The 16,722-nt window shown below is 55.1% G+C and overlaps 1 protein-coding gene across 1 annotated transcript in view; it reads left to right on the top strand.

Moving 5' to 3' along the window:
- The first annotated feature begins 1,366 nt into the window (after positions 1–1,366).
- The window catches only part of Tmem132e (transmembrane protein 132E), a 54,785-nt gene continuing 39,429 nt past the window's right edge, over positions 1,367–16,722 (top strand). Inside the window, exon 1 of the mRNA XM_045159541.1 lies at positions 1,367–1,433. Within this exon, the coding sequence (XP_045015476.1) occupies positions 1,367–1,433 (67 nt within the window). The remainder of the gene's footprint in view (positions 1,434–16,722) is intronic.

Below are 16,722 nucleotides of genomic sequence, written 5' to 3' on the forward strand. Positions count from 1 at the left end.
TGCCGCCTCCCGGGCTGGGGGCTGCTGCTGCACTAGTGCCGGTGCCCTTAGCCCCTGGCCCCGCGCCCGCATCTCGCCACCCGCAGCCCGGACTGGCGCGGCGGCGATCGGCTGGTCCAAACACTCAGGAGAGAGAGGAGAGCCGATGCCCTGCTGCACACAAGGCAGCGGGCGAGTGGGCGTCCAGGGCCAGGGCGGGGACCGCGGGGCGTCGGAGACTCTGAACCCCGGAAAAGTTCAAGGTTTGTGCCCAGGGATGGAGAGGAGCGAAGCGAGGTGGGGCGGCGTGTCCCGGTGCTGAGACAACGTGACAGGGGAGGAGGAGAGAAGTGGCCCCCGGAGATGCTGCGGGCTGGCCGGCCGGCCGAGATCCTCTCCATCCCGCACCGTTCGTGCGCTGGAGGCTGGAGGAGAGGCTCCGGACAGAAATGACTGGAGTCCAGGCTCCTGAGCCGTCTTTCCAGCTTGCTCTGCTTCACCAAGCCTCCCCTTATCTCCACGGGGCAGCCAGTTCCTGTCGCGCCACCGTCGCCCCAGCCTGAGAGCCACTGCCTGGCCAGGCGGCGCGGAGCCGGCCTGGGTTAGCGCGGACCCTGGTTGAGACTGGAGAGCGAGCTAACGAGCGAGCGAGCTGGAGTCCAGGACCGGCAGAGCTCGGCGAGGGGACAAACATCTGTCCACCTGCCTCGGGGCATTCGGTCTGGGCGTCGCCTAGGGTGATGGAGATCCGCAACACTCGTCTCGGCCCTGCACGGAAACTTTTCCTTCCCCGGATGGATTAAAGTTGTCTGGATTTTTTTTTTTTTTCTCTCTCTCTCTTTGCGAAAGAGATTATTCATCTGACTCCGGACCTGGGATTTTCACGCCGGGGCTGCTGCAGGGCGCGCTCGGGTAAAGAACACCGCGCTCTGCATGTGGGATTACCACCGACACCAAGGCGATCCGGGCTGGCGTGGGGGACTCTGCACCCTTGAACGAGTTTGCATCCGAGCCGCGCAGCGAGGCCAGGGGTTCACTACTGCCATCACCCCCGGACGCTCGCGGCCACCACCGGGCCCGGGGACCGCACGTGCGGCTCTCCCCCTCCCCCCTTGCCTCGCAGATCCTGCAGGGGGCACCAGCCCGGGGAGGTGAAGGCTCCTGCTGCCCAGAGCTGCGCCCCCACTAGCTCCCAGGGTGTCGCCGGCATCGCCCGGGACGCCCCCTCCCCTTCAAAGTGTCCCCAGTTGCGCTCGCTCCCTGGCCCTCGAAGCCTCGGGCAGAGACTGCTGGGCAGCACAGAGTTGGATGTGACCAGAGCCCAGCCTGGAGCCAAGCCGTTGTGGACTGTGGTCCCCCTCGGACCCCTCCCGCCCGCTTCTCGGCCATGGCCCCGGGGATGCCGGGCCGCGGCGGCGCCGCCCTGCTCTGCCTCTCGGCGCTGCTCGCCCACGGTAAGTGTCGCGGCGCAGACTCGGGGTGAAGATGCGGCGGGCGCCCCTGGAGGGGGCACGGAAAGAATCAGAGAAAGAGAACCCTCCATCCTGCCTCTCTCCCCCCCCCCCTCCCGAGACTCTCCGCCGCCGTTCTCATCCCGGCGTCCCCGTCTGCGTCCCGGTCCCTGAGCTCCAGTCAGCCTTAAGGACCGAGCCCGGCGTGGGGAGAAAGATTGTGGGGAGGGGGTAGCTCCCGTCTTTGGGGTTCTAGAAAGCAGGGTCCAAACCCGAGACCCTTGTTGGGGGGGGGCGTGTCCGTCCACGGAAATCTAGAGGGATGCACGAGATCCGCCAGTTCGTGTCCCAGCCGCCGACCTGCAGGTCCACCTTGCAGCCGCCGGCCTTGGTGGTGGTGGTGTGGGCAGTGGGGGGTTCTGTTGGGACCCGAAGGATCGTGGCTTCCGGGTCCCCCCCCGGCGCGCAGGTGGGTGCGGGGCCGCGCGGCCCGCTTGCCTGGTTTCCTGCGGCGGGCCTTGCGAATGGAAACCGACCGACCGGGGCCCCGGAGGCTTTGCCGGTCGCCCGCGGTCCTGTGAGCTGCATCTCAATGGCCGGCCGGCTTCGCGGAGCCCGGCGGGCGGGGGTTCTGGGCCGCGGGCCGGGCGGGCGGCGGGCGGCTGGCGGCGGCGCGGAGGGAGCGGGTCCGCGCGCCCGCGTTCTGCAATCTGTTGCGTCTGCTCCCCAGGCTCGCCGTGGGCTCCTCCGCCTCGAAGGAGCGGGAGGAGGGAGGGGCCCGGGGTGACAGCACCTCAGCGGTGGGACATCTGGGATGAAGGGTTCTCCTGTACATCCCCCCTGCACGCACACACACACACACAAACACACACACACACACACACACACACCCAGAGTTAGAACTCTGATCCGCTGCAGCGGGCCTCCGCAAGCTGGAGACACTCCAAGTAGGCGAGGGGCGCTGACCGAGCCAGAGGGAGGAAGCCAGTGGAGGCGGATGGAGAATAAAAGCCCTGGGTCCCTCTCAAGGGACATTTCTCCAACCAGCCAGGGCGGATCCGGAGGTCCTAAGATGCCTTACGCCTCGAGGGCTGAGCCACGGACAGGATGGAAAGGTGCCTTAGTGGAGCTGGCCGTAGGTTTGGCCTTGGTGGAAGACCCTCAGTTTGTGGTCTTCAGCATTCGTCCAGATCTGCCTAGTCCCTGGGAGCCTAGAAGCTCAAGCTCCCTAACCAGAGACTTCTCTCTCTCTCTCTCTCTCTCTCTCTCTCTCTCTCTCTCTCTCTTCCCTCTCCTTCTCCCTCCCTCCCTCCTTCTCTCTCTCTCTCTCTCTCTCTCTCTCTCTCTCTCTCGTCCTGAGCAAGGCACGTCCTCAAGGTTGAGGGAATAACACTAAGAGTGGCCTCTGGGAATTATAGGGTTCAGGGGGCTAGGAAGGGGAAGGGCAGCAGGCTGACCCTTCCCTCTGTGGGTGAGTGGGTTACTCCACTGGAGGTGAACTGTTTTTCCTTCAGCTCATAGGGCTGCTGGCCTCTCCATTCTTCCTGGAGCACTGGGCAGGGAGCAGCCAGCAGGGGTAGCTTGGGGATAGGGAGGGGGCTGTAAGGCGCTGCAGGAAGAAATATCTATGCCTGGGCAAGAGAGGCTGCCGGTCTGCACAGTGGAGCACATCCCGACCTGAAGTCCTAGTTTGAGAACCCAGAAGGCCTGGGTCTAGGCGTGGCTCTTCCCCTCTTGAGTTCCAATTCAGCCATGGCCTCTGGGTTGCTAGATGCTATCCTGATGCCCCAGCCTGGCATTAGCTATGCTTTCCTGAGTAGCAGAGCTCCATGTGAGTCTTCTGGGCACACCTGCCCTGTCTGCTGCTAGCTTCCTGCCTCTGGTTTCCCTAGGCACCAGTGCCTTCACAGGGCCCAGTGAGTCCAAAAGCAGCTGGGTAGTCTATTCTTCACTGTCCTCAGGCTGGTTAGTGCCAACACTGGTGCCTATAAGCCTGAGCCTGAGGGCCTGACTACAGAGGACGTAGTCAGGGAACCCCCACTGTGCTTGCTCCTGGCTACCTGACTTCCTGTCAAAACTCCTTCCCTGGTCCCTTAAGTCCCTTCCCCATCCCATGCCTCAGTTCCTCTTTCCCCAGCTAAGAGAGGAGGGCAGGAAGATGCTTACAACTTGGATGTCCAGCAATGGCTAAGACCAGAATAAAAGAAATAAACCCTTAAAAGAAACACAAGCCTACCATCTTGACACTCCTCCTGCCAGCCCTTCCCTGCTGGGGAAGGTACAGGGACTCAGGTGAACTCCTGGTGGGTTTTCTGGGCTGCTCTGGGAGATGCTGGGGTGGGAGGGCTGCAGTATTATATTCCAGGTTTGTTGCTGAGGCCATTGGGTTCTGACCACACAGACAGACTGGAAGCCAAGCCGCCTGGGGTTCTGTCTGACTGGCGCCTAGGGCAGAGTGACCTTGGGCTGCCTCCCTCATGTCCCCTGCCTCTCTTTCACAGCATGTGGTCTCAGGCCCACCTCTCTCCTCACCTTCTGCCAGGATGATTGGTTTTAGCCATGGTGTGATCAGAGCCCCAGGCCCCTTTAGGGACCACCTCAGCCTGTGGGATGAGCAGAGAGGGATGTGTCTGGGGGACCTCCACAATGTTCCAGGTCGCAAGACTTCTTCCAGAGAGAGTGTCTGCAAAGGCTATTTTCTTGTACCTGCCATTGGAGAGACTTTCCTCCATTTTAGTTCAAATAGGAGTTGGGGGTGGGGGGCAGGTTATTGAGTCTATTGGAGAAATAGTTATGTTGCTCCTTCAGTGATCTTCATGGGCTCTGTCCTGCCTAGGGGGCCTGAGCTCCACTTCTTGCCCTGGTCCATCATGATCTTGTCCCATCTCCATGTGCCTTCAAAGGTGCCTCTCTTCTCGATTTCCTGTCCATCACTTTTGTCACCCACCATCCCCTCCATCAGTAAGTAGTATCTGGCCCCTAAAAGCCCTTATCCAATCTTCAGAGCCCAGCTCCAGTAACACCTCCTCCAGGGAGTCCACCTAGACAACCCCCGGCTTCTCCCTTCTGTATGTTCTCTATGCCTCCCTGGCACTTCCTGCTGCCTTTCTGGTGCTGCCCATGGCTGGTATGCACATGTGTGAAGAGTGTGTGCAAAGCGTGTATCTTGGAGCCATCATCCTGGTTCTGGTGCCCACACACTTGTATGTGTTTGCCTCACTCTCCAGTGCTCTGCACAGAGAAGGCCAGGCAAGGGTGCTAGAGCTGAGGACAGAAAGAGCAGAGAAATGACATCAGGGACAGAGCAAGAGTGGAGAGCAGGTCCACACCATGCTCCTTGAGCAGCACGCAAAAGCTGCAAGTCTCTGAGGGAATGTTGTGTCATAGGCTTGGGAGGTGCTCTCAAAGGCATGAGTCCCCAGCCTGGCGCCCCCAAGGCTTCCTCCTAGCAGTAGTTTTCACAGCCACCCCGCGCACCCCCTCCCCGACATACACTCCATCCCCTGGGAAGAGCGAGGCCTGTGCTGGCCATGGAGCGGGCACCGCACAGCTTGGTTAATGTCTGAGGCCAGTAGGTGGGGATATGTTATAAACTTGGTGACAGAAAATGAGCTTTACTGGAATGCTTTCTGAGGTTGGCTGGGTGCTGGGCTCCAGGAGGAGGCCAAGCACTGGGGAAGGCCAGGCTGGATTGGGGAGCGTCACCAGACACCGCAGGGGACCAGCAAGGCTGGGGGTGAGCAAGATGCTATGGACACCACCTCTCACTACCAGTCCCTGCTTGCCTGGGTTTAACTTTGTCAGCCTACAGTGATGAAGGAGACTCCAGAACCAGTAAGTTCAACCCATTTGTGGATGAGGCAGTGGGTGCACAGGGAAAGAGCCTGGGCCTGTCACTCTGTGGGCCAGGTCCCATCACCTCTACCTTACCGGAAGGCACTGCCAGTCACAAGCTAACTAGCAGTGGCCAGCTGTCTGCACAACTGGTCCTCCACAGCCTCCCCAGTACCCCTGCCTTGCCCCACAGAGCAACAGTGAGAGCTCAAGGGCTGAGTCCTACTTCCAGCGGGAGCTCTGGGATCAGCCTAAAACCACAGAAAAAGCCTCAGGTTCTTGCTACTCAAGCTTATAGCCAGACTTGGTGGCAGGGGCCTGTCATCCTAGCTATTTTGGGAGGCTGAGGCAGGAGGATCCCACGGTCAAGACCAGCCGGGGCTACAGACGGAACTCAATGCCAGCCTGGTCATTTCAGTGAGATTCTGTCTCAAAATCAATGAAGAAGGCTAGGATTACATCTCAGTGGTATTTTCCATGCACAGGGCTGTGGATTTGATCCTCAACACCACAAATAAATAAATAAGTAAATAAACAAACAAACACAGTCTTTTAAGGGTCCTCCTGCTATAGGACACCATCCCTTCTCCTGAGTATGTTTTTCCCATCTTCCAAGAGCAAGAGTATAACCTTCCCTCTCTCTCAGGGGAGGCCCTGAAAGAGGAACCCCTTCTGACCCTCCTTGTTCTGTCTCTTGCCGTGGGTGCCACAGCCGATGCCAACGTGTGTCTCCACGTCATCCTCACTCCTTCCCTGCCTAAGTTCAACACAGAATTTTAGCAAGAAGTTAATGAACCGCTTGTGTGATTATGTGGGTTTTTTTAAAGAAAATAAATGTCTTTTTTTTTTTTTTAAGTTTTCCTTCTCTGTCCTTTTAACTTCAAAGTAAACTGGGTTTCCCTTGCCATGGACTTAGCTGGCAGTGACCTACCTGGCTGTCCCCAAGGATAGGCCACGTATCTCAAGCTCAGTCAGCTTCACATAGTCTCAGGAAGACAAATGAGCTTTCAGGACAAGTAAGGTTAGTAGTGACAGCCACCCCCCACCCCAGGGTAGCCAGTCACTGAGGGCTGAAAGTCCAGAATTCATTGTCTCATCTTGCTGTCTTCTAGCTCCTCCTTCATCCCTCCCTGACATCCTTGAGGACACACCCCTCATGCCAGGCCCCGCTGGCTCCTAACACCTCAGCAGGATGAAGTGGCAAATGGAAGCAATTATCTAGATAACTCAATGCTTGTTGCAGGAATGAATGGATGAAAAAAGAATGAATAATTCAGTGTGAGGGGAAAAAGGTGTAGAAAAGATAATTAAAGAAACCCCTTCTGACTAAATTACCTAGACAATTGTCTATACTCAGAAAGTTCTCCCTGAGTCCTTCCTGCTGCATTCTCACCCAAACATTTTTGGCCCATGGGAATGGGCAACTAGTTTACTCTCTTCACGCAAATGACGTGTGCTGTTCAGTTCAGGTCGTGGGCAGGTTGTGTGCTTGCTGGTGGCAGTTAGCAGCTTGTCTCTATTTCTGGGGCCCCACTTTGGGACAGAGAGAGAGTGCCAGGCCTAGGTTCCCAAGGGTGGATGGATGCCTTTAAAATGTTTTTTTTTCTTTTCTTTCTTCTCCTCTTCCTCCTCCTTCCCCTTGTTTTTGTAAATCTATTTATTTGTTTATTTAACAGAGAAAGAGGGAGAGACAGAGAGAAAATATGGGCACGCCAGAGTCTCCAGCCACTGCAAACAAACTCCAGATGTGTGCAACCCCTTGTGTATCTGGCTAACGTGGGTGGCGGGGGAATCGAACCTGGGTCCTTTGGCTTTGCAGCAAACGTCTTAACCACTAAGCCATTCCTCCATCCCCCTTCTTGTTTTTTGAGGCAGGGTCTCACTCTGGCCCAGGCTGGCCTTAATCTCACGGTGATTCTCTTGAGTGCTAGAATGATAGGCTCGAACCATCACACCCTGCTTGATGGATGCCTCTTAAACTAGCCCAGGTTCTCTAAGGCAACAATCTTAGGCTTGAACACCATTAGACCCCAGAGGGCAGACAGGCCCGTGCCCTTGAGAACAGGCCTGGAATGTTCCTGGGACACAGTCCTGGAGGCCAGGCTTCAGACAGCACTAGCCTCCATGGCACTGATTCTCTGAAGGAAAGGAAGGGACATCCAGTGTGCTGAAGAGACCCAGTCCATGTTCCGTGTGGCCCAGTCTGAGCAGGAAGCTCTGCGGAAGCCCTCCTGGGCCTTTGTCCCCTTTATGGTAAGGGTCTGTCAGGAGAAATGAGGTGGAAAACGCATTACCTCTCTGTCCCCCTCTCCTCTGATTCCCCGAGGCTGATGGGAGCCAGATCGCACAGTTGCCTTGAACCTGGATGCTGGCATGTAGGTGTACTAGACACTGCAGAGTCCTGACATTTCTTTGTATTTGAGGTCCCCAGTTGCATTTGGCCCTCAGGGTGGGAATTGCCCACAGCAACAGCAGTGTGCTCCCCATTTCCTAGGGGGCAGAGCCAAAGCCACCCCTATTCTGAAGCCAGGTTTTCTGAACTTGCACCCAGAGCTCTCCTGCCAACAGGGACGGAATGCTGACTGGCACACTCCACTCTCCTGAGCGCCTCTCTCCCTGGCTTTTCTGACTTCATCCAGCCGCTCAAATGAGTCACTCTTCTCCATGTCAGAGTCTTTGCACTGGCTGTTCCCTCTATCTGGAACAATATTCTGTTCCCCTTGCCAACCCAAAGTGTGTCCACCCCTTCCACCCAGAAGACTACCACCCTGACTCTCAGATGACTCCGGAACCCACTGACCCTGCCACCTATGCACATCTGCCCCGGTTTGAATGGCACACTACCCGGCTTTCCTGCTGGCTGTGAGTGCAAAGGGACATGATGACCTATGACCTCTTCTCAGCTATTGCACACTGCAGCCCCCCCCCCCAGTTTTCCTCAGAGCCACACTTGCACCCAGGGCATTTGATGAATGACTAAACAAACCAGCATGGAAACACGTGTGTACGTGGGGCCTTCCCCAGTCCTCCTGAGGCCGGGCACCGGTTCAGACATTGGCATAGCAGAGCTCCTGAACTGCAGCGGTTACCCACGGCCACGTTCAGTGAGCACGTATCCATGTCAGAAGGCAAAACGTCCTGTCTGGGGGCCGCTGCGGGGTTTGCAGCAATGAAATGAATGCTTGCTGGATAAGACATCATGGAGAGCAGGACCTTGAAGGAGATGAGGGGGTGAACCCACAGAAAATCCTGTATCTGTGTGTGAGAACGCCCACACACAGTGGGGATGCCATCAAGGAGCTCCAGGGTAAAGTGGATCACCTGAAGAGCCAGAGGGAGGCCAGCTGGCTTCCAGGGATGGGGCAGGGGAGGGTGCCAATCTGACATCGTGATGAGGCCCAAGGCCAGCACATTCTCACTCCTCATCTCCCAACCTACCCAACTTCCCATTCCTTAGCCAGATTCTGATTTTTTCACTAGTCATCTAGCTACTCCCCTCCCCCAAATAAAAGATGCTCCCTAGGGCTCTGGACATGACACACCCTCATTTGACCTGATTTCATAATAATCTGATTTGGGGCAAGACAATCAGGAAGTCAGGTGCCCCTGTGTTCAGGAACCATAAAGCTCCATTTCCCTCGCGTCCTCAAGCATCCTGCAGCAGCTTGGGATCACCGCCTACTGAGACTTCTCCCCTGTGCCTATAGAGACCTCTGAGTGTCTTCTATGTCGGCCTCACCTCGCACACCCAGCTGCCCACCACCGAACCTCCCTGTCACCCTTTTCCTGGCCAAGGAGGTGACGTGAAAGGTGGTGACCCATCTCTCTCCTGCCTAGTCTGTCTTGGGGTTGACAGGCTCTGGAGTCTTGGTCCAATAGGCTTCTTGGGTTGGAAATTGGAAAAATTGCCATTTTTCTCAGCTGCCAACACAGCAGAGAAATGATCTCAATTTTCTGTGTCTGTTCTCAGCAGGGGAAAGTCTGACAGCAGCCAGCCCATGCATGAGAGGGCTGAGGCTGGCCCGGGGGCCACTGGAGGAGGTAGGACCACACTGGAGAACCACCAGCCTTGCCTGTAGGACATTCTCTCCTACTCGGCCCTGACTGACCACACACCAACATGAGGGTGCCATCAAACTATTGCTGAACCCCAGCTGCATGTTCCACTCTATGTAGGGCACCGAGTCATTTTCTAGAGCCAGTGGTGGACCCTGTTCTCCCTTCCTTCCTTCCTTCCTTTCTTTCTTTCTTTCTTTCTTTCTTTCTTTCTTTCTTTGAGACGGAGAGAGAGAGAGAGAGAGAGGATGGGTGTGCCAGGGCCTCTACCCACTGCAGAACAATCCAGACACATGCACCATCATATGCATCTGGCTTACATGGGACCTAAAGAATCTAACCTGGGTCCTTAGGCTTTGCAGGCAAGTGCCTTAACAACTAAGTCATCTCTCCAGCCTCTCCCCGCCATTCTGTTTTGAATTGTCTATAATGTTCATTGCTGTTCTCCTCCACCCACCCCGTCTTTGCACCCAGCTCTAAAGACAAACTGCCTCGCCTCAGACGCCTCCTGTGTGATTTGAAGCAAGTTACTTAACCATACTGTTTTTGGTCCTCATTTCCAAATGACGTTAAAAGTTACTCCACTTTGTGGGCTCATCCTGATGACCCAGTGAGTTATTTCACATCAAATATTTAGAATCACACCTGGCCCAGACCAAAGACACAAAAATGATGGTCGTCGATATTATCATTACTAATGTTGTTATCATGCACCAGGCACCGTGTTGAGAGTCAAGAGGAAGGAAATGGGATATCTTTTCCTAATAATCTGCCTCCTAATAATCTGCCGCTAAAGAGGTTCCTAATGCGGTGTGCTAGGGAGAAGAGCTGTGTCTGCAGAGATGGTGACCAGTCACAGCCATTGCGAGGGACCTCCGAGTATTATGAGAAATACATGACTATTAGAGGGATCAGGAGAGGCTTCTGGGAGGAGGTGCCACCTCAGCAGCCCCTCCCTCACCAGGTTCCAGAATGCTAAAGGTGAGGCAGTCATCAGGGCCTGCGTTAATTCCCCGGGGAAGACAGAAAGCCAGGACAAAATGGTCGCTCGCTTAATACTCCGCGTCCAGCAGCAAGAAGAGTGGAGGCTGCCCGCCCGGGTGCCGGAGAGCTGCGAGGCTGATTCCCAGACACGTGGCTGATCATTCGTTATCCAGATGATCTCTCGAGACCGCTCAGAACGGTGACCCCGTGTTCCACAGAGCACTCGGGAGCCATCGAGAGCTGCGGAGGGAGGGGGGAAGACCATCAAAGCAGAAGCAGGACTCTTAACATTGATATCAGGTCAGGGGGCAACTTGCAGATGGATACAACGTGGAAGGAAGTTGTTGCTGCTGTCGATCTGGAAGTGGGGGGTCTTAGGGAGGGGAAGATGACCGTATAAAGTCATCTAAGGTACCATCTTGGATGGCAGTGCTCATTTACAGAGAATAAGTATCCCTCTGCTGCTCACCGGCAGCCTGGCAGTGCTCCTGGTACTGGGCACCACATCTAAAAGGCTGGATGGCAGGTGGAAGGCAGGAAGCCTGCAGTCCAAGGCTCAGGATGTGGAACGGTAGAGGCCTGGAAAGCACAAGGGACTTGACTGTCAATTCACAGCCATTCCAAGTCCCTGGAGATGCATTATGGACTGCTGGACAGAACTTGAGCCCAGAAAGGAGGCCCATCCTCACTCTGATGGACGCCTGGCCTGCCTCATTCCATACCCCAACTATCAGTCAGAGGCTGGGGACAGGTCCTTCCAGCATGCCTCCAAGCAGGCATCAGGAGCCTGTCAATGCAGGGGGGACTGGGGAGAACGTGCACCCTCCCGACAGGTTCCAATCCTAGGCTGCATGAGCAGCCAGGTCACCGGGGAGCAGGACTTGGGGGATTGGTCTCCCTGAGCCTCAGCATCGCCCATCTGCAGCACGGCATAGATGGTATCATCTCACAGGTAGCTGATTACTGTGGAGCACCCAAAACAAACCCCAAGCACCTGCAGCAGGGTTCAGTAAATATAGCTTTGCTTCTTTCGCTCGCTCTCTCTTCTTTTTTTGCCTGGAGCTGCTGCCTGCCGGGAAGCACGTTCAAGACCTGCCAAAGGCTTCCTGAAGAGTGGTTTTCTGGTGGTTGGATTCCTTTTGTTGTTGTCTTATTGGGGTCTTTATTTTTTGAAGCCTTGATGCCTCTTAGCAGCATGCTGCTGGTGTTTAGAACCGCAGTGGCCGCTCCGGCTCCCCTCCTCCCTTCCCTCCTTCCCGTACCTCACAGCAGCCGGCTTTCTGTGCCTTGCCGCAGCACCGGCATGGTACCTGTCTGGGAGAGGTAGTGGCACCCCAAGATTTACAACCCTTCCTGGCATCCTCCAGGACAGGCAGAGGATGGCTTCTGCTCCATCAGTGCAGGCAGCCATGCCATAGCCGAGAGACCCAAGTACAGGGTCACAAGGAATTTCTAACCAGGTGTCCTTGACCTTGCAACATGGAGGCACACTGGGGCAACACAGGCAGGGGCCCCTGGGGACCCTGGTCCCACACCTCTTCTGCTTCTAGCCAGTGACACAGAGACTATGACATATCACCCTTCAGTGTCATCCACAAACAATGGGAAGAACCTGCCCCTTCCTATGGGGTCCTTGAGAGTGGCTGATTGGGGTGACATATGCCACCTGCCACTCGTAGCTTGCCGGACAGAGTCACTGAGCCACCGGCTGGCACCACAGACCCTCAGCAGTCAGCTCTAACAGGCCTGTCCCAGCAGCTGGCATACCTACTCACTCTCATATTCCTCCTCGACCATTTTCTTCTCCCTGTCTGCCCTGCCAGCCAAGTGCTTGAATTGGGGGTGGGTGGTGAACCCTTCCTTCTGGTAGTGGGAGGGCAGTGTCCCTGCCTTTGAAGCCAGGCCCCCCAGCTGGATTGGCACTGCCCAACATAAATACAGGGAAGAATCTACGTGTCTGGTGCAAATGAAGTTAATTTTGACAATGTATTTCCTCCATGTCCAGAGATTGTCATTTTGACCTGGAAGGGCCATAAACTATGAATGCCATGTTTAGTGCTCTTGCTTCCTGTCTCTGGTGTCACAGCTTCAAGATTCTGGCCGTGTACCCTACCAGACACATACCAGTTCTGACCGTCCCGGGTGCCCGGGTCCAGCTGCTGGGTTCCATCCTGCAGGGCAGATGTGCCCCAGAGCCTTTCCACTTCCTCTCTTCAGAGGCATTTGTTCAGGGCCTTCGTCAGGGGTCTAGGCACTTCTCGGAAGTCCGCGGCTTCTCAGAGCATGTAGAGTTGGCAGCAGAGCTCTTCCCAGCTGGCGTGATTCATACCGGCTATGGTGACCCCTCTCAGTCTGAAGCAGTCACACCCAGGACTACCAACTGTCGCCTAGGCCATTCTCCCCACCGCAGAAGATCTTGCATCTCAAAGTCAAGTGCAGCCACCCTTCTCAGAATCTGATACCTCACCAGGAGCCCAAGACCTTCAGCTTATCCCTCCACTGTCTCTCACCTGCTCAGCTGACTTCCCCTGGCTCCTTGGCTGTCCCCAACATTGACCTTTCTGCACCTCTGCCTATCCCTTTCGACTCTCGAATGCATCTTACCAGAGCAGCTCTCCATGGAAACCTCTGTCCCCTCAGCTCCACATTGCCTCCCACAACACAGCACCCATGTATGTGGCTGCTTGCCGAGAACCGACCACCATTTCCCCCAGTGGAAGTGACGCCCCAGCCAGCAGGAAGCACAACTGTTTCATTCAGTGTTTCCTACCAGCACCCAGACCAGACATACACAAGCCTGTGTGTATTTGTGAGGTGAAGGAATAATTACGTAGGGTCTCCTTCCCTTCCCTTCCCTTCCCTTCTCCCTTTCCTCCTAGGAAGTTGCTACAAAGACAGATTGACCATTATGTGGATGACGGGGTCCAGAGGAAGAGAATTTATTTCTTCATTCACTTATTCATTCATTTATTCATTCATCTGCCTTAGCCAGACTGTGTGGTCCTGGGTAAGTGGCTAACCTTCTCTGTGTTCACTTTCCACATTGACATAAAGGGACAGTACAAGGATGGTCTGTGTGGAGTAGTTAAAATGAAAAAAAAAAAAAAAATGAGTAAATACGGGCTAGGAGTAGGGCTTGGATTCCAATACATGCTTAGCAAATGGTAGTTATTGCTTCACTTAGCGTTGTTGAAAGATTTCTCTATGCCAAGCATGCGGTACACACCAGGCAGGCATGAAAACAATCACAGGCTGGCATGGGAAAAGGAGGCAAGCAGGTTCAGTGTAGTGCTATTGCTACCCGTTGGCAAAGGCACTGCAGAGCACCTGAACCCACCTGGGCTTCGGAAAGGGCCAGCGGTGGCTTCCTGCCATTTGGAGCCACTGCCGCCAAACTCTGTGTGAAGCAGCACCGTGACACTCCAGCAGCACAGGGAGGGGTGACCAGTTTGTGAGACCCTGTCCACCCAGCCGCGGAACATGCTGGAAGGAACACTCAGAGGAGGCAGTAGAGCAGCCTGGGGGAGGCAGTGCGGTCCCCTGGCTTCAGCTTTTCTTATCCACAGAGTGGATGACCAACATAGGGAATCATGGAAGTCAGAGGGCCAGTGAGAGCCTGGAGGTGTCACATGCAGGAAACAGCCACAGACTTTAGTAAGGTGCAGCTGGGAACTAGCCTGAGGGAAGACAGGCCAGTCTGAGCCTCTTTCCTACATATCTTCCATGCAGCTGTCACTCCCCCACTCTGGGGAGCAGCCATTCACACTCAGCTCTCCCCTCTGGACTGTGGGGAGACCCACCAGCTCAGATACTTCACACCATGGAGATGAAAAAGACCTTTGGGTTCCCCTCTCACCCTGGGCCTGCCTGAGACAGAGAGGAGACAGTTAGAGCCCAGTTCACATAGCAACTAGGAGCAGCAATTCAGGACCCAGACCCCCGTCCCCAATGTCCCCAATGCCCATACTGACCCTGGTTTCAAAGGACAGTATGGGAGGCAGCAAAGCTAAGCATGGCTGGAGGGAGCTGGTTGATTACAGTGTGGTGCCCCCCCCACCCGCATCTGCAGCTGCCAGGAGTATATCTGGAAGAAACATTTCTATATGAGTGACAAGATTCCATCGACAAGACCACTTGGCACAGAGCATCAGTATAGGTGACAGGGAAAGCTTTGCTAAATGGGGGACTAAGTCTTCCTCTCTAAGTCCCTCCACACCCTCCCATGTCATACACCGTGTACTGGACACATGTACACACACACACACACACACACCTGTGGCCCCCAGGTTCTAACTTAGACCTCTGGTCCCAGCACAGTGAAGTGTGTCCTTGTTCAGCGCCTTGGGGACAAAGCACTTTCCTTCCTAGGGCTTTATTTGAAGAATCAGTCTATGTCCCCTGAAGCACGCCCCCCCCCCCCCATCCTTACGCACTGTGACTGGGAGACGGTGAGGCCTTGGCAGTTAAATAGTGGCTATGCTTGAACACACCTTATTCCTTGCCGGCTGTGTTGTGATACGTGTTATAGTGAATCCCATTGTGTGGATGGGGAAACTGAGACGTAGAAATAAGAAGTGACTGCCCAAGTGGCAGAGATAGGAGCTCCCTTTGCTCCCTGACCATCTGACCCTGACTGCTGGGTCCCAAGGCCCTCCCTCCCTAATGCCTTGGAGGGAATGCCTTACCCATTAAGCAAGCATGGCCAGTGTCATCAAGTCAGCCAGTGGGAGCGCCTCAGACACAAAAGGGGAAGCTGAGGCACAAAGTGGCTGCCTGGCCTTTGCCGCCTCCTCTGGGTTCCCCGGATGTTCTTTCAGGTCCAAGCCTGGCTGAGGGGCCTGAGCCCTGCCGCCCCTCCCCCACCCCTCAAAATCCACTCTCCTCCCTGGCCCTGCAAAGCTGATTTGCATAAAACCATCCCAAGGCCTTGCCTTTAAAACTCTTCATCCTTTCTCTTCTCCCTAAACGGTCCCTAAATGATTTCTGTAAATTGCTCTAAGTAGCTAAAAAAAAAAAGAAAGAAAATAGGAAAAAAAAAAAGAAAGAAATAATAATAACTCAGCGACGGGTTGACTGACCAGAATGCTGATGGCTCTCCTGCTGCCAGCCCCAGTGTCTACTTCTTCCCACAGGGCATCAGACGACAGTGGCCCTAGGCATCAAGGGCACAAAACAGCCACGGGCCTGAGCCCTGGCCTTGCCTCCTCCCTCTGGCAGGAGATGGTTGGTCAGACAGGAAACAGCCTCCTGACCCCTGTCCCTACCGCCTGGGCTTTCCCTGGGAAAGTGTACCCCCCTAGTCAGTCTCGGGCTCCCCCAGAGGCACTGTGCCTTCTCATCCAACTAGGGCCTTCCCAAGAGAAGCTGGGCCTGCCCATCAGACAGAAATTCCCCTGTGGGTAAGGCTTTGGCACCCTTGGGAAGCCCCTCTGCACCCTGGTCCCTATTCAGCTTCATTCCTTCCACCCTGGCTTAGAAACAACACAGGCCCTGATTCCCATACCAAGACCATGCATATTAGTTCCCTTCGGCGCTTGTTCATTCACTCACTCATGTCTACAAAGCTTTCTGCAGTGTCAAGCTTGCCTGGATATGTGCCCTTCTGTAGGCCTGCCCCTGTTGAGAAACATCGGTGACCAGGCCACAGGTGCAGCTCGGTTCTTGAGGGATCAAACATGCCATTGAAAGTCCAGTATGGGGCTGGAGAGATGGCTTAGCGGTTAAGCGCTTGCCTGTGAAGCCTAAGGACCCCGGTTCAAGGCTCGGTTCCCCAGGACCCACGTTAGCCACATGCACAAGGGGGCGCACGCGTCTGGAGTTCGTTTGCAGAGGCTGGAAGCCCTGGCGCGCCCATTCTCTCTCTCTCCCTCTATCTGTCTTTCTCTCTATGTCTGTCACTCTCAAATAAATAAATAAAAAATGAACAAAAAAAAATTAAAAAAAAAAAAAGTCCAGTATGAAGGTCACACTCACGGCCTTGAACACAGCCTGGGCCTCAACCACCCCCATACCTATCATGACCATTATTTAGTGAGAGCCACAGGACACCCTTCTGAGACACAGGAGGTTTGGGTGGGGGGCCTGCAGCTCCAGGGAGGGACATGCCTCCCAGGATACCACCTGGCTCACTTCCTTCCAATTCTCTGGTACACCCTTTATACTTGCTGCCTGGTTCCGCAGCCCCAAACAAGGGGCCCTTCTTCCCAGTGGCCCTGAAGTGACCTTGTGCCTTAAGCAAGTCTCTTTCCCCTTGCTGGGCTGTTTCCTTGTCTGAGGTCTGATAAGACTGGATGAAATCAGTGGCTTTCTGAAATGGCTTTAGACAGGAACATGTATAACACATGCAGTATATATCATGACATCTTTTACAGAACACATGCGTGTAGGCGGTGGTGTCACAGATGAGAGCGGGCAGTGG

The sequence above is a fragment of the Jaculus jaculus genome, chromosome 9 (assembly GCF_020740685.1).
Source record: "Jaculus jaculus isolate mJacJac1 chromosome 9, mJacJac1.mat.Y.cur, whole genome shotgun sequence".
Classification (NCBI taxonomy): Eukaryota; Metazoa; Chordata; class Mammalia; order Rodentia; family Dipodidae; genus Jaculus; species Jaculus jaculus.